Here is a 23,097-nt window from a genome sequence, read left to right on the forward strand (position 1 = left end):
TATGGTCTGGCCCTCCCCCAGAACCCTCACTATTTGTTATTGCTTTTACCAATGCTTATTGTTTTTAATGCTATTTACTGATTGCTAATGGGTGTATAATAGTATTTAATTGCCTTCAGTTTGGGGATTGACTCTTCAGTATTCTATTTTTGTTACCATAATGAAGTACCTTTTTTGCAACACCGTGTGGTTCTTTCATGTGTGTAAGTGCTGTGTGACTATAGTGGTATTGCATTAGCTTTGCATGTCTCCTAGATAAGTCTTGGCTGCTCATCCATAGCTACCTCTAGAGAGCCCTGGCTTCCTAGGCACTGCCTGCACTTCACTAATGGGGGAGACCTGGTATAAGGTGATAACACCGTAAGTGCTCACCACACAGCAGGCCATCTTCCTACACCAGTCTCCCCTGTGTTGGTCTGAACGATTGTCACTATGGCTGGGATATGGATCCTACTGCACTGTTCACACTGTTCAGAAACTTAATTGTATGATAAGTCATGTGCTGGTTGAACAGGCGAAGGTGAAATGCACTTTCAACCTGGAGTTGGCGTGTACTTTCAAACTGTAGTCTGGTTATAGCTGTTTCAGCAGACGCTATACTCACTCTGTAGTGAGTATAGCATCACACTTGTGTTGCAGGAGTGCTCGGTGGAACATCTGTCCTCGTGTGCACCACATGGTTTCTGTTGGGGATCTGTTTTTTGGGGCTGGGGTGGGTCGAGGGTGGGCAATGTGTCACTGTGCAGTTTGCAAGGGAGCACAGTGTAGGTGGGATTTCAGGTTTTTTCACAACCATTCATCATGCGCTGGTGAGTGCAGACCGTACTGAGTGATCCCCAATGTGCTTGGTCTGTGCAGTTTGAGAGGCAAGGTGCGACTGCTGTGGGCTTAGATATCCAGCACCCATTGCTGTTGAAATTTCTGATCACACAGAGGTGCATGTTTAGTGGCGAGCTTCATAGCGCATGCTTGCCGCTTGTTATTTTTGATCAGGCGCTACTCTGGTATTAGGATACAGGAAGTCTCTGTGTACCCTGGCGGTCACTTTATTATAGTGTGCTGTCACATGGGCCACTTTGCAACATTGCTAGAAGGGGGTTTATAGCCCAAATTATGAAGACTCAACTTTATCACGCTTTGCGCACTAAACTCCCCCAGTGTGGGTATTTGCCCCAGATCATGGGCAAAGGTTTCAGTTGCATTTTATGCCCCAATAGGGATCGCTCCCGGGGCCCGCCATGGAGGTCCTCAGCTATGGCCTGCGCTCCTAACGATATAGCTGACCAATGTGGGGTTGTAGATTTATGGTGGCATAGACTCAGCACAAGCATTCACACATGCCTAGATCACTGGCCTCTGGCATGGAGCCTAGTACCTTGCATCCACTGTGCTGCTGGTTCTAGAGCTGGACAGTTTGCGCCCCATGCGTTTACCTAGCAGTTTGCGCAGTACTCCCTTCTAATTTCTATATTTCGCGAGGAACTCTCATAAGCGATTGACAAATATTTCACTAACAACATGGTGTCATTCGAGAAGCTCCCCACTATCTTGGAAGCCTTTAAGGCCTATATCTGTGGGGTGGGGAGGGGTGGGGAGGTCATGATATTCAAGCATGCAGGAATCATCAGCTCAGTTTGTAGGCATCTGTTGCGGTTGGAGGCGGAACTTGCAAAATTAGGAAGATAGCATAGAGAGAAGCCTGTGCAGATATTTTGGGGATATCCAGGCCCAATTGGAGGAGTCTAATGAGGCAGCATTGAGCAAGGGTGCACATATGGGAAATATGCAATGGTGTATGGAGAGGGTGAGCGACCTAATGCGATGCTGGCAGCACTTGTTCGGCCAGGACATAAAGACAGTGCGGGATTGTCTGTCAATGATTAACACCTCGTGCTTCACAGTGAAGGATCGCTTTTGCTGCTATTATGAGATCCTATAGTCATTACGAGGGGCACTCAGCAGATTTGCCGCTGTTCTATGCTGTAGTGTTGGAGCCATTGACTTGTGAGCTGCATGAATATCACACACACTGTGGAAATTGCTTCCCACACTATAACATCATAGTGTCTACATACGCTGACGATATGCTTCTTCATATACAAAATCCAGAGCGTAACCATTCCTCAGTGCTCTGGGAGGTCGTGCTATTTGATGGGCACTCAGGGCTGTGGATCAATTGGGACAAATCCCTTATATTTCCTCTCACCCCCACCACAACACAAGTATCGCTGTAGTATCAACTGCAGTGGACAATGGACTCAGTGTGATTTCTGAGCATACAAGTCCATACAGACCCAGCTGTAGATCTGGTGGACAATTATGGTACGGCAGTGCAATGCCTCACAGAACCAGTTGAGCTTTGAATACGCTTACCCCGATCTCTGTGTGGCTGTATCGCCATCATGAAGATGGTAGTTCTACTGCGCTTCCTGTTCTTACTTGCTAATATCCCAATTAATTTGACAAGTATGGTTTTTCAGACCTTGCGGACACTTACGGTGCACTTGGCTTGGGACGGTGACCAGCCGCAAGTGTGCTGGAACATGCCTACCCTCCCCTATGCTGCGAGGGGCATGAATGCTCCAAACCTGGAGGCTTACTATAGAGCCACACAGTGCATGTTCAGCCATTACTGGATACATGGACCTGGAGATCTGCTCCACCTTTGGCTGGAACGCGATGCAGCTCTATTGCTCATTTTGCCCAGAAAGCTGTTTTATAGGCTAACGCACCGCTATCATACTGTTGGCCCTGTAAATACCGCACAATATTTGTGGAAGAAACTGGTGGAAATGCAGGGTGGGACTCTACTTTATTCCCCACAGATCCCACTGAAGTGGTGCACGTGGTTTTCCCTAGGGGATGAAAAGACAGCAGTAAAGGCACTTCAGAAGTTTAATTTGCACTGCATGTGCATTTCAGCAACACCCCCACCCCAGCCTCTCCGTAGTTGGGATCAGGTGAGCACACAGACTGATACGCCTACTGTCATAGCTCTGTTCCATTACTATAGGGCACTCCACATGATGTGAGGCTACTTAGAGAGACTTTGGCGGAACCACCAGAGTCGCCCACTTTGATGTATTTACTGAAGCATTGACGCTGCAGTGCGTAATAGCCAAGTTGTATACATGCTTACAGGAGGTGTACCAGCTGGGAGTCTGTCAGTATTGGCAGGAGGATTTAGACGTGACGGTTAGCTAGAAACAATGGACTTACTGCTGCTCTATTGTTCGGAATGTATCTCTGAACAGCCTACACTGGCTGATCCACTTCAGGTATCTTAATCGGGAGTACAGTACCCCAAATCAACTGCATCATTATAGACTGTGCGATGACTCCTGCTGCTCTCTTTGCAGGGTAGATGATGTAGCCTTCATGCATGTGGCCTGGTTTAGCTGTGGTGTGCAACACTTTTGGGCTGCAGTCTTGGTGTTTCTCTGCGATTTCACGGGCGAGACTATTGCATCAGCTCGCTTATTGGCAATGCTGGGTTATGAGAAAGGCATCTCAAAGACCTATAGACACCTAGTAGCCCTGAGCTTGTTTGTGAAGCACAGGATTGGGATGCACCGGGTGGAGGGTCTTCTTCCTACATTGCAGGAATGGCTGTTGGATATGACATATTGCAATGCTCAATCTGCCCTTTATCGTGATCTCATGCCGAACCGCAGCCGTCCTGAGGATATTTGGGAGACATACCAAATGTTTCCTACCGGACCTATTGATGAGGACGCATCTGAGGCAGGATCAAATGCAGTGGGGACATATGTTGTGTCACAGCCCTAACGATTGATGCCTTTTGACTGTATGGCTGTATGTGCTTCGTACCGTGTGTAGCTGCCCTGAGTGCCCTGAGTGATGTGATATTGCCATTTCGGTGTGTCTGCACGCTCTAAAGGAATCGGCTACTGTGAGCCCCCCTAGATTGGAGGATGCTGATGAGTTATCCATGTTTGAGCTGCTGTTGTATTTTGCTATGCGAAATGCCATGCACTATCGGACTTCACCCCGACTACTGAAATGCTACCAGAGCCTCTGTTAACATTTGTCAATGTTCTTTGCTAAAGATTACCATATCATGATGTGATGTATGGTTGTTGAAAATTAAAATAGAGTTTAAAAAAAATACTTGTTTGTTACCACCTAACTTCTCCACCAGGTCTTTAAATTACTACATCGTGTTGGAGCATTTTATAATGACAGCCCTGCACAATGTCATCCCTCTGCTCTGCACAGGAGACAATGTGGTAACCCTCAAACTCAGCAACCTATTTCCACATTCCCATTCATCTGGCAAGTCACTGATACCTCAGATTCTTGCTAAGTTGACAACACCACTCTTTTTAGATTCTACCCTTCAGAACACCGGCCCAATGGTGTTTACAAAATATCTAGCGGTGATCGCAGGACACCTTTGTTAGAGTGCCAGTTACATATTTCTTCATCTTGGCTAATAAAGAGCAGCAGCCGACAGTGCCTAGCGCACACACTCTGGTATCTGTGACATTCTTACCCAAGTTAGGGTTCAGAGTAAATCCCCAAAAGTCCCATCTTAATCTACAGCAGTTTCAGCCATTTCTCGGAGCAGTGCTAATCTCAGTTAAAGGCAGTCTACCCCAATAAACAGAGGGTGATTGCATTTCATATGCTGATGCCTCTTTTTTTAGGCAATACCCACATTAACTGTGGGAACAGTAATGAAACAGTTTGTGATGATGGTCACCTAAATAGTTACCATATGCACCTGCTTCAAGATTGTCTGGCCAGGCAATGGTCACAAGCGATTGGACAATCAGAAGTTCTAATATTGGAGGAGCCCAGAGCTCAGCGCAGACATTTATGTTGGAAAAATAAAAATTGTCATTGGGCAGGTCCTGTCTGGACCCACAGCTGCATGTGGCCATTACCACAGATGCATCACTCACATAATGGTGAGCACATTTGAACAACATGACTATTCAGGGTACCATAACCAAGAGCAGAGGAAAAACTGCATCAGTTTCTTGTAACTCACAACAATACAGTTGCCGCTCTAAGCATTTTACATGCTCATTCAAAAAAAACTGTTGTAGTCAAGATGGACAACATTGCCATGTATTATATCCAAAAAACAAGGAAATGCTCTTGTGAGCTGTCGCCCCTAGCCCAAAAGATCTGACAAGGGACCATTCTCAGTCAGTCAGCTCTTAGTAAAAATCTGCCGCAACTGGGCAACAAACTGCTAAGCTAGACACATCAATAAGTACATGAATGGGAGAGGAGTCTCCAGGTACTTCATCACTACTTCCAGTAATGGTGGAACGCCCGCATGGAACTGTTCAACACCGTAGAAAACACAAAAGGATGAAGCTTCGCCTCCAGGTATGCACCACCCAAAGTCCATGGAAAGTCCACTGTTGAGGTGGATATTTACTTGCAGCTTTTCTCCACTGCCTCTGTTCCCTTATGTAGTGAGGAAACTCCTGCAAATGTCTAACACTTCATTCTAGTGACACCAACATGCACAAGACCACCTGCTTTTCAGTTCCTCAAGAAATGCCAGTTCATCCTCACCAGAATCTTCCCATCAAGGTATATCTCCTAACACAACATCAGAGACAGCTGAGACATCCAACCTTCTAGGAACTAAACCTTGCAATTTGGCACCTGAGTTCATAGAGTTTGGGTATCTCGAACTTTGAGTGGTGTGTGCTAATCTTGCAGGAGGCATGCAAGCCTACTATCTGTTCGTGGTATGCAGCAAATTAGGAACACTTTGTACATTACTCTTGCCTGTGCTAAACCTCACTTGGAAATCCCATTTTAAAGTTCAATCAATCAGGATGTATATAGGGCAGCTAATCACCCAATAGGCTATCCAGGCACTTGCAACCCAACAGGCTCAGTCGATCATCCAGGCCTTTGAGGGGCCTCAGGAATTCCAGAAGTGAGGTGATGGTCTGGAGCTTTGGAGGGGAGGGGTTGTTACAGGCCTTTGCTGTGACGTCAGAGAAGTGTCCTTCACTTTTGCTTTGGTAGGTGCGGAGAGTGTGGGTGAGGGAAAGGGAGGCTGAGCATAATCTTCCCGACGGTTGGTTGAATTGCAGGCAGTGATTAATGCAAGAGGGTCCTTGGTTGTGTAGAGCCTTGTGGGTATGGGTCAACAGCTTGGCTTGGCATTTCTTCTGTGCGGGTATCCAGTGGAGTTTCCTGAGGTGGGATGTGATGTGGATACATTGCAGGAGGTCAAAGACTAGTATGGCAGTGGCTATTTGTATGGTTTGAAGTCTTTGTAGGACGTGTGCGGCAATTTCTGCTTACAGGGTGTTGCTTTAGTCCAGTCGGCTGGTGATGAGGGCATGTGTCGCTGTGCATCTCATATGCAGGGATAGCCATATAAAGATTTTTCGTAGCATGTGCAGGGTGAGGAAGCAGGCGGAGGAGTCACTGTTGATCTATGATTTTATGGTGAGTTTGTTCTCACTGATGATCCCGGGATTTCTGGCATGGTCAGTGGATGTGGGTCCAAGGTCGGATGTCCACCTGGAGTCATTTCATGGGTTCCATGGGTTGCTGTTGTTGCTGAATATCAGTACTTCCGTCTTATTTGTGTTCAGCTTCAAGCAGTTGTTTTTCATCCAGTCGGAGGCACTTGTCATGCATCTGTGGAGGTTGGTCCTGGTAGTGATTGGGTCATTGTTGAGAGGATAAGGTGGGTGTTGTCTGCATAGGATATTATGTTGAGAACCTGAGATGGAACGATGTAAGCATGTTAGGTTAGGTAGAAGTTGGGTATGTCAAGGTGCATATACACGTCTGCTATGCAGAGATAAAACTACTTTTGTACACAATGCTAAGAGTACATTCTACGTGAAAAGAAGCTACTGTGGCTTTTAGTGAACATACCACTGGCAGACATATGTAAAGTTAATACGTGGTCAATACCACGTATTTTTACCGATCTTTATTGTGTGATTTTTTTTAGGTCAACCAAGATGAGCAGTTTGGCCAAACGGTAATCTGAACTTGAATCCACACATCTGTCAGCCTCATATGCTCCCTTGCCACTGCTTTGGGGGTGTGCACTGCTTTGCAGAACACATCATCTACAGCAGTGGTTCCCAACCTGTGGTCCAGGAAGCCTCCCCAGGGGGTCCGCGACTGCTTAGAAAATTAAATATATTAAAGGATTAGGTCCCCAGCTTTCAGTAATGACTCTGTGGGGAGGGGGGGGGGGGCAGAATCCAATAAAGATTCAGTGGGGGTCCCCAGGCTCCAGTAATGATTAAGTGGGGGTCCACAGAAGTCAAAAGGTTGGGAACCACTGATCCTCAGCGTCACATGCTACAAGCAGAAAATTTTACTTACCCTGTAACTATTGGTTTGTAGCTTGTAGTGCTGAAAGTTCATATGCCTCGCCGGACTTGAGCAGATGCTTCAGATTATTATTTTCATTTGCACAGTGTACCTGTGTACTTGTACGGTAATCCATTAGAGGTGGGGCGGGGGGGCAGCAATCTGAGGTGTGGTCTTTGTAGTGGTGCATTGTGGGGTTTAGGGAAGAATCACAGCATAACTCAAAATTAAAAACTTCCTGAAAGAAAAACAGCTTGCATTGTGTGTGTCCTATGCTAGATAGCAGACGTGTGGAGAATGTGACTCTACAGCACAAAAACCTACAAACAGATATCTACACTGTACGTAACAGTTTCCTTTCGTTCCCATGACTGGGTGGCAGAGATCCAAACAATAGTAAGTAAGTCACAATAAGGTAATTTCATCCCCTACAGCTTTAGACAGGACATTCATGTTCCCCTTTGTTCTCTGCACTTTTTGGCATTGCAGTCAGTCTGTTTTCTGCAGTATTTGATGCTAGATTCACTTTTTTTTTTTCATTACAACCAATTACTGTACATGAATATTGTCCTTTCCCTTTCTTCTCTGTTTCACTGGTTGCTGTAGACAGACATCCTCCTTTTTTCTCACCAATCGTTGCAGTACATTTACATGCTCCTCTATTTTTCAGTCTGTGGCAGAATATTCAGGTTTGCCTTTTCTTGCAGTATGTGGCAGTTGGGGGTAGACTACTTTGATCACTGCCCAGAGTTGGGACGCGTGTGTCTGGAGTTGCACATTGAGCGAATCCCCCTGAATACTGAGAAGAAAGCACTGAAGGTGCTGAGAATCTGTGAACAGAGACAGATGATCGATCAAGGTAATTTTCCACTACTGATTTGTTTTGGGAGGGTAAGAAAATTGAAGTTTGAATTGCTGCCAGCATGCTGAGTGCAATGATGTAAAGCTAACCAGTTTTGCTCGCCCCCACAGTGCGAAGTATTTGTAAGATAATGGCCATGAGATCTGTCCGCAACAATCGCTTGGGATCTGCCCTGTCCTGGAGTATTCGTGCAAAGGATGCAGCCTTCGCAACTCTGATATCCGACAGGTAAGGGTATTGTTAACCTTCTGTTGTAGTGTAGGTGCGCCCCTTTGCTAGGCATCTTGTTATCACGTAGGAAAGGATGTTCGCTGCTTAGCATACGAGGACATTGGCAGGTGCCCCTATTTCAGTCCTTGTCTCTTTACATCCATCCTAGTATTAGATGGGATGACAATAGTTTCAGACAGATGACTCACTCACCCTTATGTTGTATAGGAAAAGCCTTGCTTTTAGCCACAGTAGGTGAGGTGGTGTGTTGATGTGAGTTAATAAAATTGTAGATCCCTATATACTATTCATGCTTTATTTGTTATCCTTTTTGCTACGGCTGCCATTTTAGAGTAGTGTGAATTACATGATCTGTCAATGATTGATCAGTAGAATCCAGGCAAGATTGTAAAACCACTTGGATCAAAACAGGTTTCATTTGATCTATGGGGACTGGTGAGGTATCACTTTCCTTACATATGATTTATTTATATTAAAGGGCTGCAGTGATTGTCATCAAGGCAATGGTATAGCTTACCATGATCTAACTGACGGTGGCAAATTATTTCACCACAGATTTAAATCTGCAGGATACCAGTCCTCAATCAGTCAACTTTTTTTATTACCCTGAGGGACTGTTTAGCCATTAAAGTGGGGACATAGCCCTTTTGATGCTGTATTTCGTTTACACAGAACTATGCCCTCCACTACAAAATTCTTTCCATAGAGGTTTGGCTTCTTTGAACATTTGAGTACCTTAATGTGTCTTCAAATTGGAATATACATTTTTTAAATTAAAAAAGAACATTTAAACTACGACTATGTTAATTTAAAGGTGACAAATGTGTGCAACAATTAGACATTATACTCATCACTAGTACAAAGTTACTTACAAACAGAATGTTTAAAAGCATTGTAGTGATCAGAACTCGCTCACTGCTGACATTAGCTAAGGTCATTGTAGGAAGCTGGCCTGGTGTGTGGTGGGTACCTATGGTACTAACACCTTATTCCAGGTATCCCCGCTTAGTGAGTGTAGGCAGCGTCTAGAAGCCAGGCTCTCTAGAGGTAGCTGTGGATGAGCAGCCAAGGCTTATCTAGGAGACATGCAAAGTATCTTGATGTCCTGGAGGACCAAAAGGCAAAAGTGCCCCTCAGGAAGGACCTGACTGCCAAGACAGTAGTGTGTGGTAACTGTGTGCCAAGATGCCCAAGTACTCCTCCTTCAGCTCTTCTCCTGGGCAGTGGTTCCTCTTGATTCCAGAAAGATTCTAACAGTCTGGGTTTTGGGTCTTCGTCTTATCTCCCGTTCTGCCTTTGAAGTTGTCAAACTTCAAAGCAAAGTCTCAAGTGTTTGCAAGATCCTTCCTTGGCCAGGCCCCAGACACACACCAGGGGGTTGGAGACTGCATTGTGTGAGGACAGGCACAGTCCTTTTAGGTGTAAGTGACCACTCCTTCCTCCACTCTAGCTCAGATGCCTCATCAAGATATGCAGGCTACACCCCAGCTCCCTTTGTGTCACTGTCTAGAGGAGAGATATGAACAGCCCAACTGTCAAACTGACCCAGACGGGGAATCCACAAACAGTCACAGAATAGTTTAAGTAAGAAAATACCTACTTTCAGAAAGTGGTGTTTTCAAACTCAATCTAAAAACCAACTTCACTAAAAGATTTATTTTTAAATTGTGAGTTCAGAGACCCCAAACTCCATATTTCTATCTGTTCTCAAGGGGAATCTGCGCTTTAAAGTTATTTAAAGGCAGCCCCTATGTTAACCTATGAGGAAGAAAGGCCTTGCAACAGTGAAACCCGAATTTAGCAGTATTTCACTGTTCGGACATCTAAAACACACCAGTACATGTCCTACCTTTTAAATACACTGCACCCTGCCTGCGGGGCTACCTAGGGCCTACCTTAGGGTGCCTTACATGTACCAAAACAGAAGGTTTGGACTTGGCAAGTGGGTACACTTTCCAGGTCAACTTAGCATTTTTAAAAATCGCTCCCTCTCTGTCTCTCTCTGTTTCTCTCTCTCCTTTCCCCCCTTCTTCCTCCAGTGGCAGGTCTGGGCCATGTTTACAGGGCTACTTATGTGGGTGGCACAATCGGTGTTGCAGGCCCTCTAGTATCATTTGATTTACAGGCCTTTGGCACCTCTGGTGCACTTGCACTTAAGCACTGATCAGCAGTAGTAAAGTGCGCAGAGGGTCCAGTAACCCATAAAAACAGGAGGTCAGCAAGCAAAAAGATAGGGAGACACGACACAAAGCTGCCAGGTCTAACACGTTACAATTCAGTTTGTTCTTTGGCCCTGGCCTAATACACCCACACTTGTTACAAGTTTGCACCAGTGGTTTGACCACATATGATTGAAGCAGGCACATGCAAACAGAATTAGTGCTGCTGACCTTTGGTCACAACCTGCCACCGGATTTTGCAACCAGAGCGATAGGCTCTGGGGACCGGCCTTATGGTCATTGCGTGGCCAGCGGCTATGCCATTCACACAGAGCTTGCTGGGTGCTACTGATGTCTGTGGGACACAGGGGTGAGCAGTATTTAGGAATTGGGTGGGTTATGGCTGTGTTGCCTTCCATTTGCAAATGTGAAAGCGTGTTTTAGTTTTAGGACCGTAAACATAAGTTTATATTGCAGAGGGGACAATCCCGCCTCTGTAGGTAAGGTCTACGTAATACATTGGAAAAGCCATTTTTGCATTGCTAATGATTTTTTCCCCGTTGACCAATCTGCATCAGGCTTTATAACACAAACCTACACAAGACCTTTTCAAAATGCTGATAAAGCAAAGGGGGCAAAGTTATAAGCGGGGGACAAAGTGATTTGACTAGAAGTTCCTTTGGGAAACATTCCCTGCAATAATGTAATAAAAAGGATGCATTTACCGCCGTTTTTGTATCCACTTTTACTCCCTATCAACGTTCATTAAGCCTCGACTGATGTTCATTTAGTATAAATCTAGGATGTATTTTGTCTGTACAACGTCCCAGGGCTACCCACAATAGCAGGTCATTTACCGTTCGTCTCTTCAGTGAAGATTCTATTTATGAAAAACTAGGATTAGAAGCAAGTAGCCTTTGCTTCTGCCTTCTTTCCTATTGCTCTTGAATGGACTGGGCTTGTAAATCGCCCGCACCTGTTTGCAGTGGTGAGACATGTAGTGTTCTGTGTGGCGAGTCTCGTTCGAATCAAGCTGCCGATTTTTCGTGGGACTTGATTTTGGCGTCTTAGAACAGGTGAAGCACAGTTAAACCTTTATAGGGAAAGTGTAGGGTCTGCTATGCTTCAGTCATGGTGCAGGCTGACACTCAAACTGCACTATGGCTAAGCATTGGCAAAACCAATATGTCTTGCCTGTGCAAGATCTAATGTTTGCCAATGTTTGTTAGCCATGTTACAAATGGCTGAAAGTAAAGATAAAAAGCTTTATGGCACACACATCACTGACTGCGTTATAGTATTTTTTTTTCTTTTTTCTTGCAGCTATGCTGCATTTAAGCCAGCACTGCTTTTATAACCTATGCTATAACATCCCTCCAGATGTATATTCTGGGGGCTGCAAGCGCATTCCTGACCTTTGCATGCGGCCCCCTGTTCAAAAGGTAATCATTTATTTACAAGTTAATCGGCGTGAAAGAAAGAAAGCAAGTAACTAGAGTGTCCTGCACAGTTAACGTTTAAAAAACGTTCTGCTACAAACAATTGAAATATGAAAAAGTCTTGTCACAAATTCCTAAAAAGTATTTTATTTACATGCAGAACTGTTTCATCTTAGTAGTACATCAGACTAAATCAGTGCAAGTATTGTTTTAAGGAATAGTTTTCAAACATGAATTTTGAAACGTTCATGTTTCCTCCCATCCTGACAAGGCCAATAGTGGACTAAGAGGCAAGTCCGTTATGGTGCAACCTTTGGATGGCCTGGGTTGCAATTCTACATAGATATCATTTTACTATAATCATATGTTGGAGAAGATTTCGTGCAGCGCACATCCTGAAATGTATGTATTGCAAGATCGTATTATATGTAATGATAAAGAACAACCATTGGCAAAGCCTATGGGATTTGCCTATGCGAAATCTGTTGTCTTTGTCAGTGTTCTTGTACATGTTGCATGCAGATGACTATAATGAAAATGTGAAGTACTGTAAAAAGCTGCAGACTTTGAGAATCAGGGTTGAATCTCAGTTGCGGCAGGGAAACGGGTCAGGGTGGCGCAATGGGGGGCTCTGAGTCAGAGTGAGTCTCTGCCTGCTCTCTCCCACCTGGCAATACAATGTCAGGTTGGAGAGAGCCTAGTGTGCATGTATGTTTGGCCAGTTCGAGACTGCTGGCCAAACATACATGCGCACTAAGGGGAAGTGCTGTGCACTCCCCCTCTTTCTGTCACGCCCCACCCCTTTTCAAGTAAAACCATAATAAACCTGGTTTATTATGGTTTTACTGTAAAAGTTTTGCAGCTTCTGGTGCTGGTGGTGGTGTGTGCGCGGGAGGAGGAGTTGGAGGGGTGGGGGGTGGTCTGATGCGACGCTTCTCCCCCATAGTGGAGGAGCCGCCCGTGTTGCTTCTTGCCATCGGCTCAACATCCTGTGATCCTGACCAAATCATATGATCTCCCCAGTGCCATAAAAAAATTTATTTGTGCAATATTACTGGTGCTCTTATAAAGCACTGAAATGCTTTAAAGAACTTTTAAGTGCTTTTATAAAAGCGGTTTGTACTGTGAATAAAGGTGATCCATACACTTTCAAGATGTGCCAGTGTCCCATCTGAGGAGAAGAGGAAGCCTGTGAGGGGAGAAAGGAAGGGTCAGGAAGCGTGGCAGTGAAGGATTCCTTGGTCGCACTGCGCCACAGCGAGCACTGGGACGGCAGAAGGTCGCTAGGGAGTGGGGAGATATCAACTATAGCTGGTTCCGAGTAGGGGTTGTAGTAAAATATAACTGTAATCAGTGTTCAGTGGGTTACCTAGAAGTTTTGGCCCTGTGCCACTGCACCTGTTGCACCATTTAAATCATGGTCCTAGTGCCTGCAAGGTAACTGCTCTCGTGACTGTTTGTTTACTAGTAAAAGATAGCAATGATCAGTGGATTTTCTAGAGCTTTTGTCCCCTTTACCTGCTGGACCACTCAAATCATGGCCTTAGTGACTGCAAGGTAACTGCACTTGTGACTGCTTGCTTAGCAGTAAAAGATACAAATAATCTGTGTTGAGTGGGTTTCCTAGAGCTTTTTGCTCCTGTGCCACTGCACCTGCTGCACCATTCAAGTCGTGGCCCTAATGCTTGCAAGTTAACTGCACCTGCGACTGCTTGTTTAGTAGGAAAATATAGGCACAGTTGCCGACGGAATACATAATTATTGTGTAGCTAAACAATCACAAAAACTTTCATAGAAGATGCAGTTAAACTTATCCAACTCTCCAAAACGAGTTGCCAGAGATGTCATAAATAGAGCACATGCTTTACACATCAAAGTGAAAACCAAACATTGTTAAATTGCGCAACAATGTGGCTGGCTCTTTCTTGTGAAAAGATCTTATCCTGTGCTTGACAGTGAATGGGCCATGAACCATGTAAATTTCCTAATAGTTCTCAAACATGATTTTAAAAACATACATGCTTCTACCCACCCTGACCCTGCCAATATCGAACTTCATGCCCCACAAATAAAAGGCAAATGTTTTGTGCAGCTGAAGAACAAGATACCTTTTGAGAATAGTTTTATCTAAAATAAAATAAAAAAGGTACAAGTAGGTCCCAAGGAGGAAGTGCACTGCCTTCCCTTTTCCTGGAAATACTGTCACTTTGAGATCAAGTAGCGGGTGATTAGCCGCGCTTTAGAAATCACTGATTGGTTGATTTGAAGTCCGTCAAGAGCAAAATAAACACCAGGCTCCCTCGAAGACCCAGCTTGACGTTTGACCTTGATCTTAGAATGCCAGCAAATGTGATGAGATTACAGGCCTGTTTATTACAGAAGAGGAAGTATACTGTAAACATGGTTTTAGCATGGGCAGGTACAAACTGAAGCTGGGGAGAATTAAGCAAATAAAGCCAGCAAATAGTAACCCAGAAGGACGTGAGTTATGAACCACAAAGCCAAGGGCGAGCAACAGGCATGATGTATTCCCATATAAACATTCTGAAACTCCCCAAGATGTTTTTAGCAAACCAGGCAGTTGTGCTGTCTGGTAGGCTGCGACCTAATAAAGGGCAGGCATCCCTTCCTGTTGATAATGAGGGTTGTACATGCATACATGCTGTTGCCGGGGTGGGGAGGTGGGAGACTAAGAAGGCAGAGTTTTTGGTTTCTCTTCAGATAGGCCTATATGATTTAAATTGCCAAGTTATACAGACTAAAGCTTGCCTGTGATCATAAACAGCTCAAAGCAGTGTGTGGACATTTTTTCACCTAATGAGATCAAAGAACTTCACACAGTTATTAGTACTGTTTCTGCATAAAGTTAAAGCTGCCTCTGATAGATTTCAATAGGTAATATAACAGGAATGCTTAATTGAGTGAAGAAAGTACAGAAACAGATTTGTAGGGAAAGGGAGGGAGATTGAGATATCGAGATTGATCATTGTATTCACCTCATGGTTCATGTGCGTGATTCATGGTTCGACTGCATGTTTAAGGACACTAGACTTGCAGATCTGGTAACATTTTCTGAGTTGTTTTTTATGTTTTTTTTGTTTCGTTGTGTTCAATTCAAATTCCGGTATATGCATTACGAATGAGTTTCTCCTAGTAGACTTTTTGTGGTCCGCTTGTTAGGATTATTTGTTTAAATTTTTTTATTTTTTAAACCACAGCTCGCGTCCATTTTATTGGTCTCGCCTACCAGACAGTGTTTGCTGTCTTTTGGCAAAAATATCTTTTGTTTGCTTAAAGTGGGGTTAGACCCAACCCATTGCCTACCATTGGTTGGCTTTTATTGTCACTGTAATTTGCTTGCTTTTATTCATTTGTGTGGCCTTATTTTCATTACTTGTGTTCTTCCACTGCTCACTTTTGAAGCAACTTTTTTTCTTTCTGGTTAAGCACTTCACAAGAGTGCAAGGGTTTTCCATGTTTCTTTCTCGTGTTCTGCTCTTAGCCCCCACAACGGCTGTGTTGCTCTGTCGCCTGTGTGCTATACCCCACCTCTCCATGTTGTTCTTCCCTGTGTTGCTTTCTCACCGATGCTTCCTCCTGACAGCTCCAGGTTCCTCGATCTACTCCATGTACTACTACTCCCCCTGCCCTCCAAGTTCCCTCTCTAACCTTTTTTTGCTTCCAACACCTGTGTCCACAGTGTTGCTCTGCCCCCAGTTTGCCTCATTTTTGATCTACGGCTTCCGTCTTACTTCCCCCACCGGTAACTCAAAAAAAAAAAAAAGCTTTTATGCTTTTTTTTTGTTTGTTTTTTTTGTTTTAAATATAACCGACCCAGCTCAGATTGATAATTCAAAAGAGAAAAAAGTACCAACATCATTTTGAAGTTGTATGCAAGTACCTTGTGTTCACTTTCAAAATGAGGTGGATGGATGCGTCATAGCACCTTTTTTGTTAAAAACATTGTTATAGCCAATATGTTCGAAAGCCGCACGACCTGTCAACTTTGCCAGTGCTTGTTTTGCATGTTTCCACTTCCCTTGGGTGCTCTGGAATGATTCTGCCTTTTTCATGTTTTTTTGCAGGTTTCTGAAAGATTACTGTGAGCGAGGAGTCTTCTCGGACCTTGACCTGATTGATAATCTGGGAGCAGCCATGCTGCTCAGTGACAGACTGACATTTCTTGGTGAGAAGCTTCTGAGAGGGAATGGCAAAAGTAAATAGACCTGGGGACCTAGTTTTGATTGAATTGTTTAACCCAAACCTCTTGATTCTTCAGGGAAGTACAGAGAGTTCCACCGCTTGTACAGTGATAAGCGTTTCCAGGAAGCTGCAAGACTGCTCTTGTCACTGATGACTGCTCGGATAGCCCCGTGTTCCTTTTGGGTGACCCTACTCTCAGATGCTCTCCCCCTCTTAGAACATAAGCAGGTGAGTGTGCAAATCTCGGCCACTCACCAATCAGTGTGTGTTGTATTTGCATTTGTAGTGGAAAAATATATGGTTCTTCCTGTCGATGCATGGGAAGGTTTTAAGATATCTTGTTACATCCGTGTTGTATCATGAGGACTAATGATGTAGTACTGATATTGAGTTTTGCAATAATTATCCTAACCATATTCTACACCAGGGGTCTTCAAACTGGGGGGCAGACCCCTATGTTTGGCACCATGTATTTGACTACATTTTTAAAACAGTACAGAACTTAACTGTAATGTTTAAATAAGTCTACACTTATTACCAATTTAATAGAATAATTGTGAAAAATTTGTAGGGGGCCCAATATGTTTTTTTTCATTGCGGAAGGGCGCAGCATTAAAATGTTTGAAGACCACTGTACTACACATCGACTTTTTTGCAAATGGTCTATCTATTTATTATAAGGACATAATTATTTAATGCTGTTTTTAAACTTGTTTCTATTAATAAAGGTAATCTTTTCAGTTGAACAAACGTATGAATTGATGCGATGTCTGGAGGACCTGACAGCGATGAAAAACAATGCAGCTGAACAGCCCCCTGAACTAAATCCCCAGGTAACAGGCATTTCACTGTGGTAAACCTTTCTTCGTTTGTAAGAGGAGTGGCCTGAGCCAAATAGGTGCTGTATGTATATTGGACACAGATTGTAAGGTTTTCTGAAAATTCTTTTTTTTCCTCTTGCAGGAGGACAACTATGAAACATCAAAAGTGGAAATGTTGAGACTGGCTCTTGCACGGAATCTTGCACGAGCGATTGTGAAGGAAGGGACTGTGGAGACTTGACATTAGAAGTGTACTCACTGTAAATAACTGATTGTTTTCTATTAAACATCTTGTTTTGCAAAAATGTTGGTGTTATGATTTGTGTTTCCCTCTTTCCGGCTCGAGTGTTAACTGGGCCTTTCATGTTTCTCATTTACTCTGTGATTAACACTTCTGGTACACTATTGGTTGCAGCATATGCTGCTGTATATAAACATACTCGGCTGCCTCTTGCTATCTGGTGTTGGGAGTGGACATTTGCAAGTTGTGTTCGAAGAAGTCTTTGGTCTCTATGTATCTTGTCTCATGTAGCCCACAGTGCACAGGACAAAGACTCAGATTTTCTTTCCCGCCATCAGTTTTGGATGTTTCAGCTCAAGCCTTGGGACTGTTGATGAGTTTTCCATTTTCAGCTCCAGTCGTCAAAGGGCACCTCTGCCTCAAAACAGTGACTTGTTATATATTTCCCTTGATCACTCAACACCTGTCATGTTAAGCCTTCAGAAGTGAAAGAAAATAACCTTCAGACAAGTGAGTGCTGTCCATTGTCCAGCAGGTATACTCCTTAAAGTACCACACCCCCAAATACAAAACTTGGACAGCGCACAGTCAGTCAAGACCTACAATCTACAGCTGTTGCAGGAGGTGGTACAAGCACTTCTAAGGCAAAGGTGCCATCAAAATAGTACAGCAATGACTGATTTTACTCTCAGGCCATTGAATTACTTTTTCAGAGTTTCAAGCCTGCAGGAGACCACATGGCAACTTTTGACCTCAAGAATTCCTACTTCCATACATCCAGTACATCACGACTACCTGCGCTTTGTAGTTGGTGAACAGCACTACCAGTACAGAATTCTGTCACAACAGCTCCAAGAGTGATTACAAAAGTGGCTAGTGGTGGTGCCTACACATCTCAGAAGAGATACCATTCAAGTCTTCACATCCTTGCACTACTGGCTGATAAAGAGCGGCAGCTGAGAGCAATGCCTAGCGCACACTCAGGTAGCAGTGTCTCTGTAAACAGACTAGGGTTCACGTCCATGCGAAAAAGTAAAATCTAGAGGCAAAGCAGCTAAAACTTTTAATACGAGCAGTGTTAAACTCTAATACAGGGACAGCCTACCCAAATAAAGAACGGGTAATGGCACCTCAAAGGGTTCTACCTCTTTTTCAAACATTGTGACCATTTATAGTGAGAATGGTAATTAAATTGTTGGAAATCATTGTAGGAAAGTACCATCTTTCTAGCATAGTTGCCCCTGCTTTTTTCCTGATGTCAGTATGTTTAGACTGTAGTTCACTGGGATCCTGCTTACCAGGACCACAGTGTCTGTGCTCTCTTTCCTTCTAAATGTGGCTCCCTGGTAACTTTCATGCCCCACAATTGGCATACAGGTGCACCCAGGTACGTCTCTACTATATAGTACTTTGGTACCCAGGGCATTGGTACACCAGAGGTCTCCCATAGGATGCAGTTTGTATTATGCCACCCATGGGAGCCCATGCAAACTGTCTGCAGGCCTTCCGTTGCAGCCTGTGTGAAATGATGCATGCACCCTTTCACCCCTGATCAAAGGCTTGCCTTACATCGGGGTCACTGCACTTCAGCACTGTAAGTTACCCCTTTGGTAGGCCCTTCAGCCCAGAGCAGGGTGCATGTCCCGAAGTGGTGAGAGTACTCCTGCATGACCAGAGTACCCCTACAAAAGCTAGACTCCATTCTCTGGGCTTCAGGGAAGCCATTTTAAGACATGTGGACACTAGTCAGTACGAGTAGTCCAGCTACGTAATGGTTTCTTCGAACCTAGGCATGTTTGGTATCAAACATGACGGAACCATGCAACAACACTGATTTCAGTGTTAGTTGCATGATACCATGTACTCTGAGAGTTACTTAGAAGATCCCCCAGATCTGCCTGTACAACCTTGCAGGGTCTGCTTGGCAGCCCAAGCGGCTGCAGAATCGCAGACACTGTACTGCCCTCCTACTGCTCATCCAGCTTGAGCATGTGAAGGCACAACAAAGAGTTTTCAGTGGGAGGGAGGTGTGACCTCCTCTCCTTTAGAACTAGGTGTCTGCACGGTGGTCAGGTGGGCTCTGCGTGCCACCAGACTGCTTTGAAGGGCACCCTTGGTCCTTGCTGTGGTGCAAAACCACACAAAGGACAGGGGCGTGTCCACCCTGCGGTCCAGGTCCTCCCCTAGGGAGGTGCAGGAACTCTACTAAGTGGCCGGTTGATTCTGCCATCTTGGAAACAAGATGTGCAGAGGCCCCTGGAGTAGATGACGTCCCTGACCCCCTCTGATAGGTGGGTCACTACAGAGAGTGGCCTACCCATTTTTAGGGTTACTTAAGGGCTCCCCCGTTGATGGGTCCTCATATTTGTCGAGCAAGACTCTACGAGGAACTCTCTGCAAAACATCCTCGTCTCCTGGCCTCTGGAACCACTGCTGGTCTGCTTTGGAACTGAAAGAAGTATACTTCTGGTGGTAGGGCTCCTATCGCAACATTGTTTCTCCCGATCTTGCAATAATTCTGCAACATCCAAGGCTGTGCATCCTCCAGGGTCACAAGGACTCTGCACCTGGAAGCACGAAGGAATCTCCCTTGGAGTGAAGGAGTCACTCCCCTACATCCACAGGCACCTTAAGACAATATCTACCACTGGCTGGTGGATCTGTGTCCTGCTTGTCTGCTGACCAACTTGGGTGAAGGTGGGCCCCTGCTACTGCCACAGGACTGTAACCCCTGAGCACTGCGACTGTTGCTCTTGCCAAGGCTTGTTGACTCTTCCTCTAGGAGATCTTCAAGCACAAGGAGGCCCAGCCTCCAGCACTCTCCAACTCAGAGATAATCCTCTGTTCTGTAGCTCCTGCAAAGTTGAACTTCTGTTTTGTTGTGCTGCTGAGGTCTCCTTGTGACTCCCTATATCAATTTCCTGTAAGTCACTTGTTGTGCTCCAACGGCTTCTGCTGGCCTCCCTCTGTCCGGCGACTGACATGGGGCAGATCTTAGGCAACTCCTAGGAGCTTCTGCAGCTCCTGGACTTCTTCCTTCACTAGCCTGCAGGAACTTCCACTCTAGGAGTGTGGGGCATTGCCACTTGCACCACCTGGGCACCTCTGAGTGTGCCGTACTCTGTCACCTTCCTTCTCAGGTCTTCCACAACCAGAATCCATCCTCTGGTTCCACAGGCCTGGTCCACGGGTCGTGACAGCAGCTGGACAACCGTGGCCTCCATTGACTTCAGCTAGGGTTTCTGGTGTCCGTTCACCCCTATGCACCTGGGCCCCTTGGTGTAGGTTCTCCGGGCTTCTATCCTATCCTTGGTTGGGGACACTCTCTAACCTTCCTCCTATTTTGGGGTTTCCTCAGGGTCCAGTGGCAAGGGTCCTGAAACTCATGATTTCCCACCGCAACTCCCCTGTGTTTGTCTATGGGACAACCTGGTAGGTAACCACTTTGCACCCGGTCGCTGGGGACGCTTGTTATACTTACCTCTGGTGTTTTCGTCCTTCCCCAGCCCCAAGCTACCTACCACACTTACCTTGGTTGGGTTCACTATTTCGCATTCCACTTAGTATATGGTTTGCCCCCCACCCTCATAGGGCCCCATACAATGTATGCTATATCTTCTAGTTATTTGGTGTATATACTGTGTGCAGATATCTCCCAATGGAGATATACCAATGCTAGTCTAGTAGTTAGTGCTGTAATAAAGAATCCTTTATTTTTGCAACACTTGTGTGGTTCTTTCTTTTGTGGGAATTACGGTCTAGCTACTGTAATATTGCAAGTGCTTTACATTCCTCCTGCTTTAGCTGCTCGCTCCAGCTACCCCTAGAGAGCTTTTGCTATCTGGACACCTAAACCCCATTACTAAGGGTTGCCTGGACTCAGTATAGGCTGCCACACCATAAGTGTACACCATAAACTGAACTAGCTTCCTACAATGATGGCTTCATAGAGAGCAGTACTGCTGCACGCAAGGCTGTACATGTTTCCATTATTAGCAGCCTCTCCGGGGGTGGAAAAATATGTAGCTTGGCAAACTATTTATGGATCCTCAACCATGGGTGACTATTACCATAGGAGCCTAACTCATGGGGTGGGGAGCATATCTTTTTTTCTTAAAATATTTTAATTTATTGGGTTTTTCCGAATATATAAACCGAAAAAACAAACACTGTGTCAAACATCACTTATACAGGACAATAAGTTATCACAGTATTGAGAAATCAATATTAACCACCCTGTTCATCTGCCATCTCCCTCATCCCACCCTCATTACCATGATCAAATTGGGAGCTGTGGACAGTTGTAAGCCATGAGTGGGCCCCATATACCCTTGGGCTGTGAGGACCATGACAACTCTCTAATTGGTCTCTACAGTACGTCAGATCTGTTAACCATTCTTTATACTTTGGTGCAGGGCATTTTCCCCAGTGAATGGCAACCTGATGTTTAGCTAATGAAAGTGCTGCCACCACAAATCAGTGGGAGGGCTGGAGCTGCTTGACCAAGCCCAATAGACACATTAGGAGGGTGCAATCTACTGGCTCTGGCACCATAGAGGATAGCGCAGTTGTTACAGGTACCCAGAATTGTTTAACCAGGCTGCATGCCCAAGCCAAAAGTAGAAAGTTTGCAGCTTGTACACTGCAGTGGGCATTGTCTCCTAGCCCATACCTAAAAAATCTTGTGGGGGTGTGGAAAATCTGTTGTAAGAATTTAAAATGGAAGATTTGTAAATTACAATTGTCAGTAGCCATATTCTCTTGTAGGGGATTTTCATGTATAGTCATAAGCACTGAATAGTCCCGCCCACATGTGGGGACCCTGGAGCAGTTCTTTAAAATATCTTCTAAAGTGGAGGTTTTCGCCTTTCTTTATTAAATGTCTTTACAAGCCTTCCTGAAGAGACAGGTAATGCAGCCTATAAATGTAGGCTACAATGGCCCAATTCTTCATCATGAAGTCAAAAAAGGGCTAATATGTAAAAAAAAAAAATTGTGCAATTTAAAATGTTTAGCAAACAGTATAAATCTCCTTCGCAAACCCCTTTTTTATGATGGAGATGAGGGAGGGCAGGGCAGAGTAGCCGTGTAACCTGCCATTATATGCTAAAATAGAAGCTGTCTTTAAGAACCTAGAGAGCACCAGTAACCCCTCAAGCTCAGCTGGTGGCAGTTGCGTCAGTTCTTTCATTTCTGACTCCTGCTGACAGAACCCTGACAGAAATAGGTGACAACATTAAAAAAAAAAAAGTAGTGAAAACGTGTGTTTCCTGGAGGAAAGCAATATGTATATGGTGTCTGTCCAGACATGCCAGTAGCTGGCGTACCTTACAAGGATTGTTATAGCCCCACACATTCCAGGGCACAAGGGAAATGCGTCTGGCTGGGTGCATCATATTAGTGTGTTGTAAGTAGTGTACAGATTGTTTGGCAGGTAGAATGGCAATGGCAGCCTGTGGCAGGCCCAACAGTCAATATGGTTGGCAACAGTAACATGACAGAAAACGGTACCCTCACCCACCTCCCACTTCAGCATTCCAGTCATGCTAAATGCTTTCCCATTCTGTGTAATCAAAATTAACCAAAGTATAAAAGAACAACCAACATAAGTCTTCATTAACAGGTAGGCCGTGCCCTGTAGTAAGTGGGGGCACCTTCTTTGGGGGCAGCTAGAGGACCAAGGTTCCACCCGATGGGCAGGGGTGGTCATGGGGCACGTTGAGTGCTGGCACTATAAACTTCTGAAATGTACGAGGCGTGCTGCCACACAAAGGCTTATTACAGGCTCAGGATTCTAATAATC

The 23,097-nt window shown here is 44.8% G+C and overlaps 1 protein-coding gene across 1 annotated transcript in view; it reads left to right on the plus strand.

Annotated features, from left to right (window-relative positions):
* The window catches only part of NUP85 (nucleoporin 85), a 215,379-nt gene extending 198,021 nt beyond the window's left edge, over positions 1-17,358 (plus strand). Inside the window, exons 14-19 of the mRNA XM_069200126.1 lie at positions 8,046-8,197; positions 8,311-8,428; positions 16,115-16,215; positions 16,309-16,460; positions 16,961-17,065; positions 17,196-17,358. Of these exons, the coding sequence (XP_069056227.1) occupies positions 8,046-8,197; positions 8,311-8,428; positions 16,115-16,215; positions 16,309-16,460; positions 16,961-17,065; positions 17,196-17,294 (727 nt within the window). The 3' untranslated portion in view covers positions 17,295-17,358. The remainder of the gene's footprint in view (positions 1-8,045; positions 8,198-8,310; positions 8,429-16,114; positions 16,216-16,308; positions 16,461-16,960; positions 17,066-17,195) is intronic.
* Positions 17,359-23,097: the final 5,739 nt, after the last annotated feature.

This window comes from Pleurodeles waltl, chromosome 7, assembly GCF_031143425.1.
Source record: "Pleurodeles waltl isolate 20211129_DDA chromosome 7, aPleWal1.hap1.20221129, whole genome shotgun sequence".
Classification (NCBI taxonomy): domain Eukaryota; kingdom Metazoa; phylum Chordata; class Amphibia; order Caudata; family Salamandridae; genus Pleurodeles; species Pleurodeles waltl.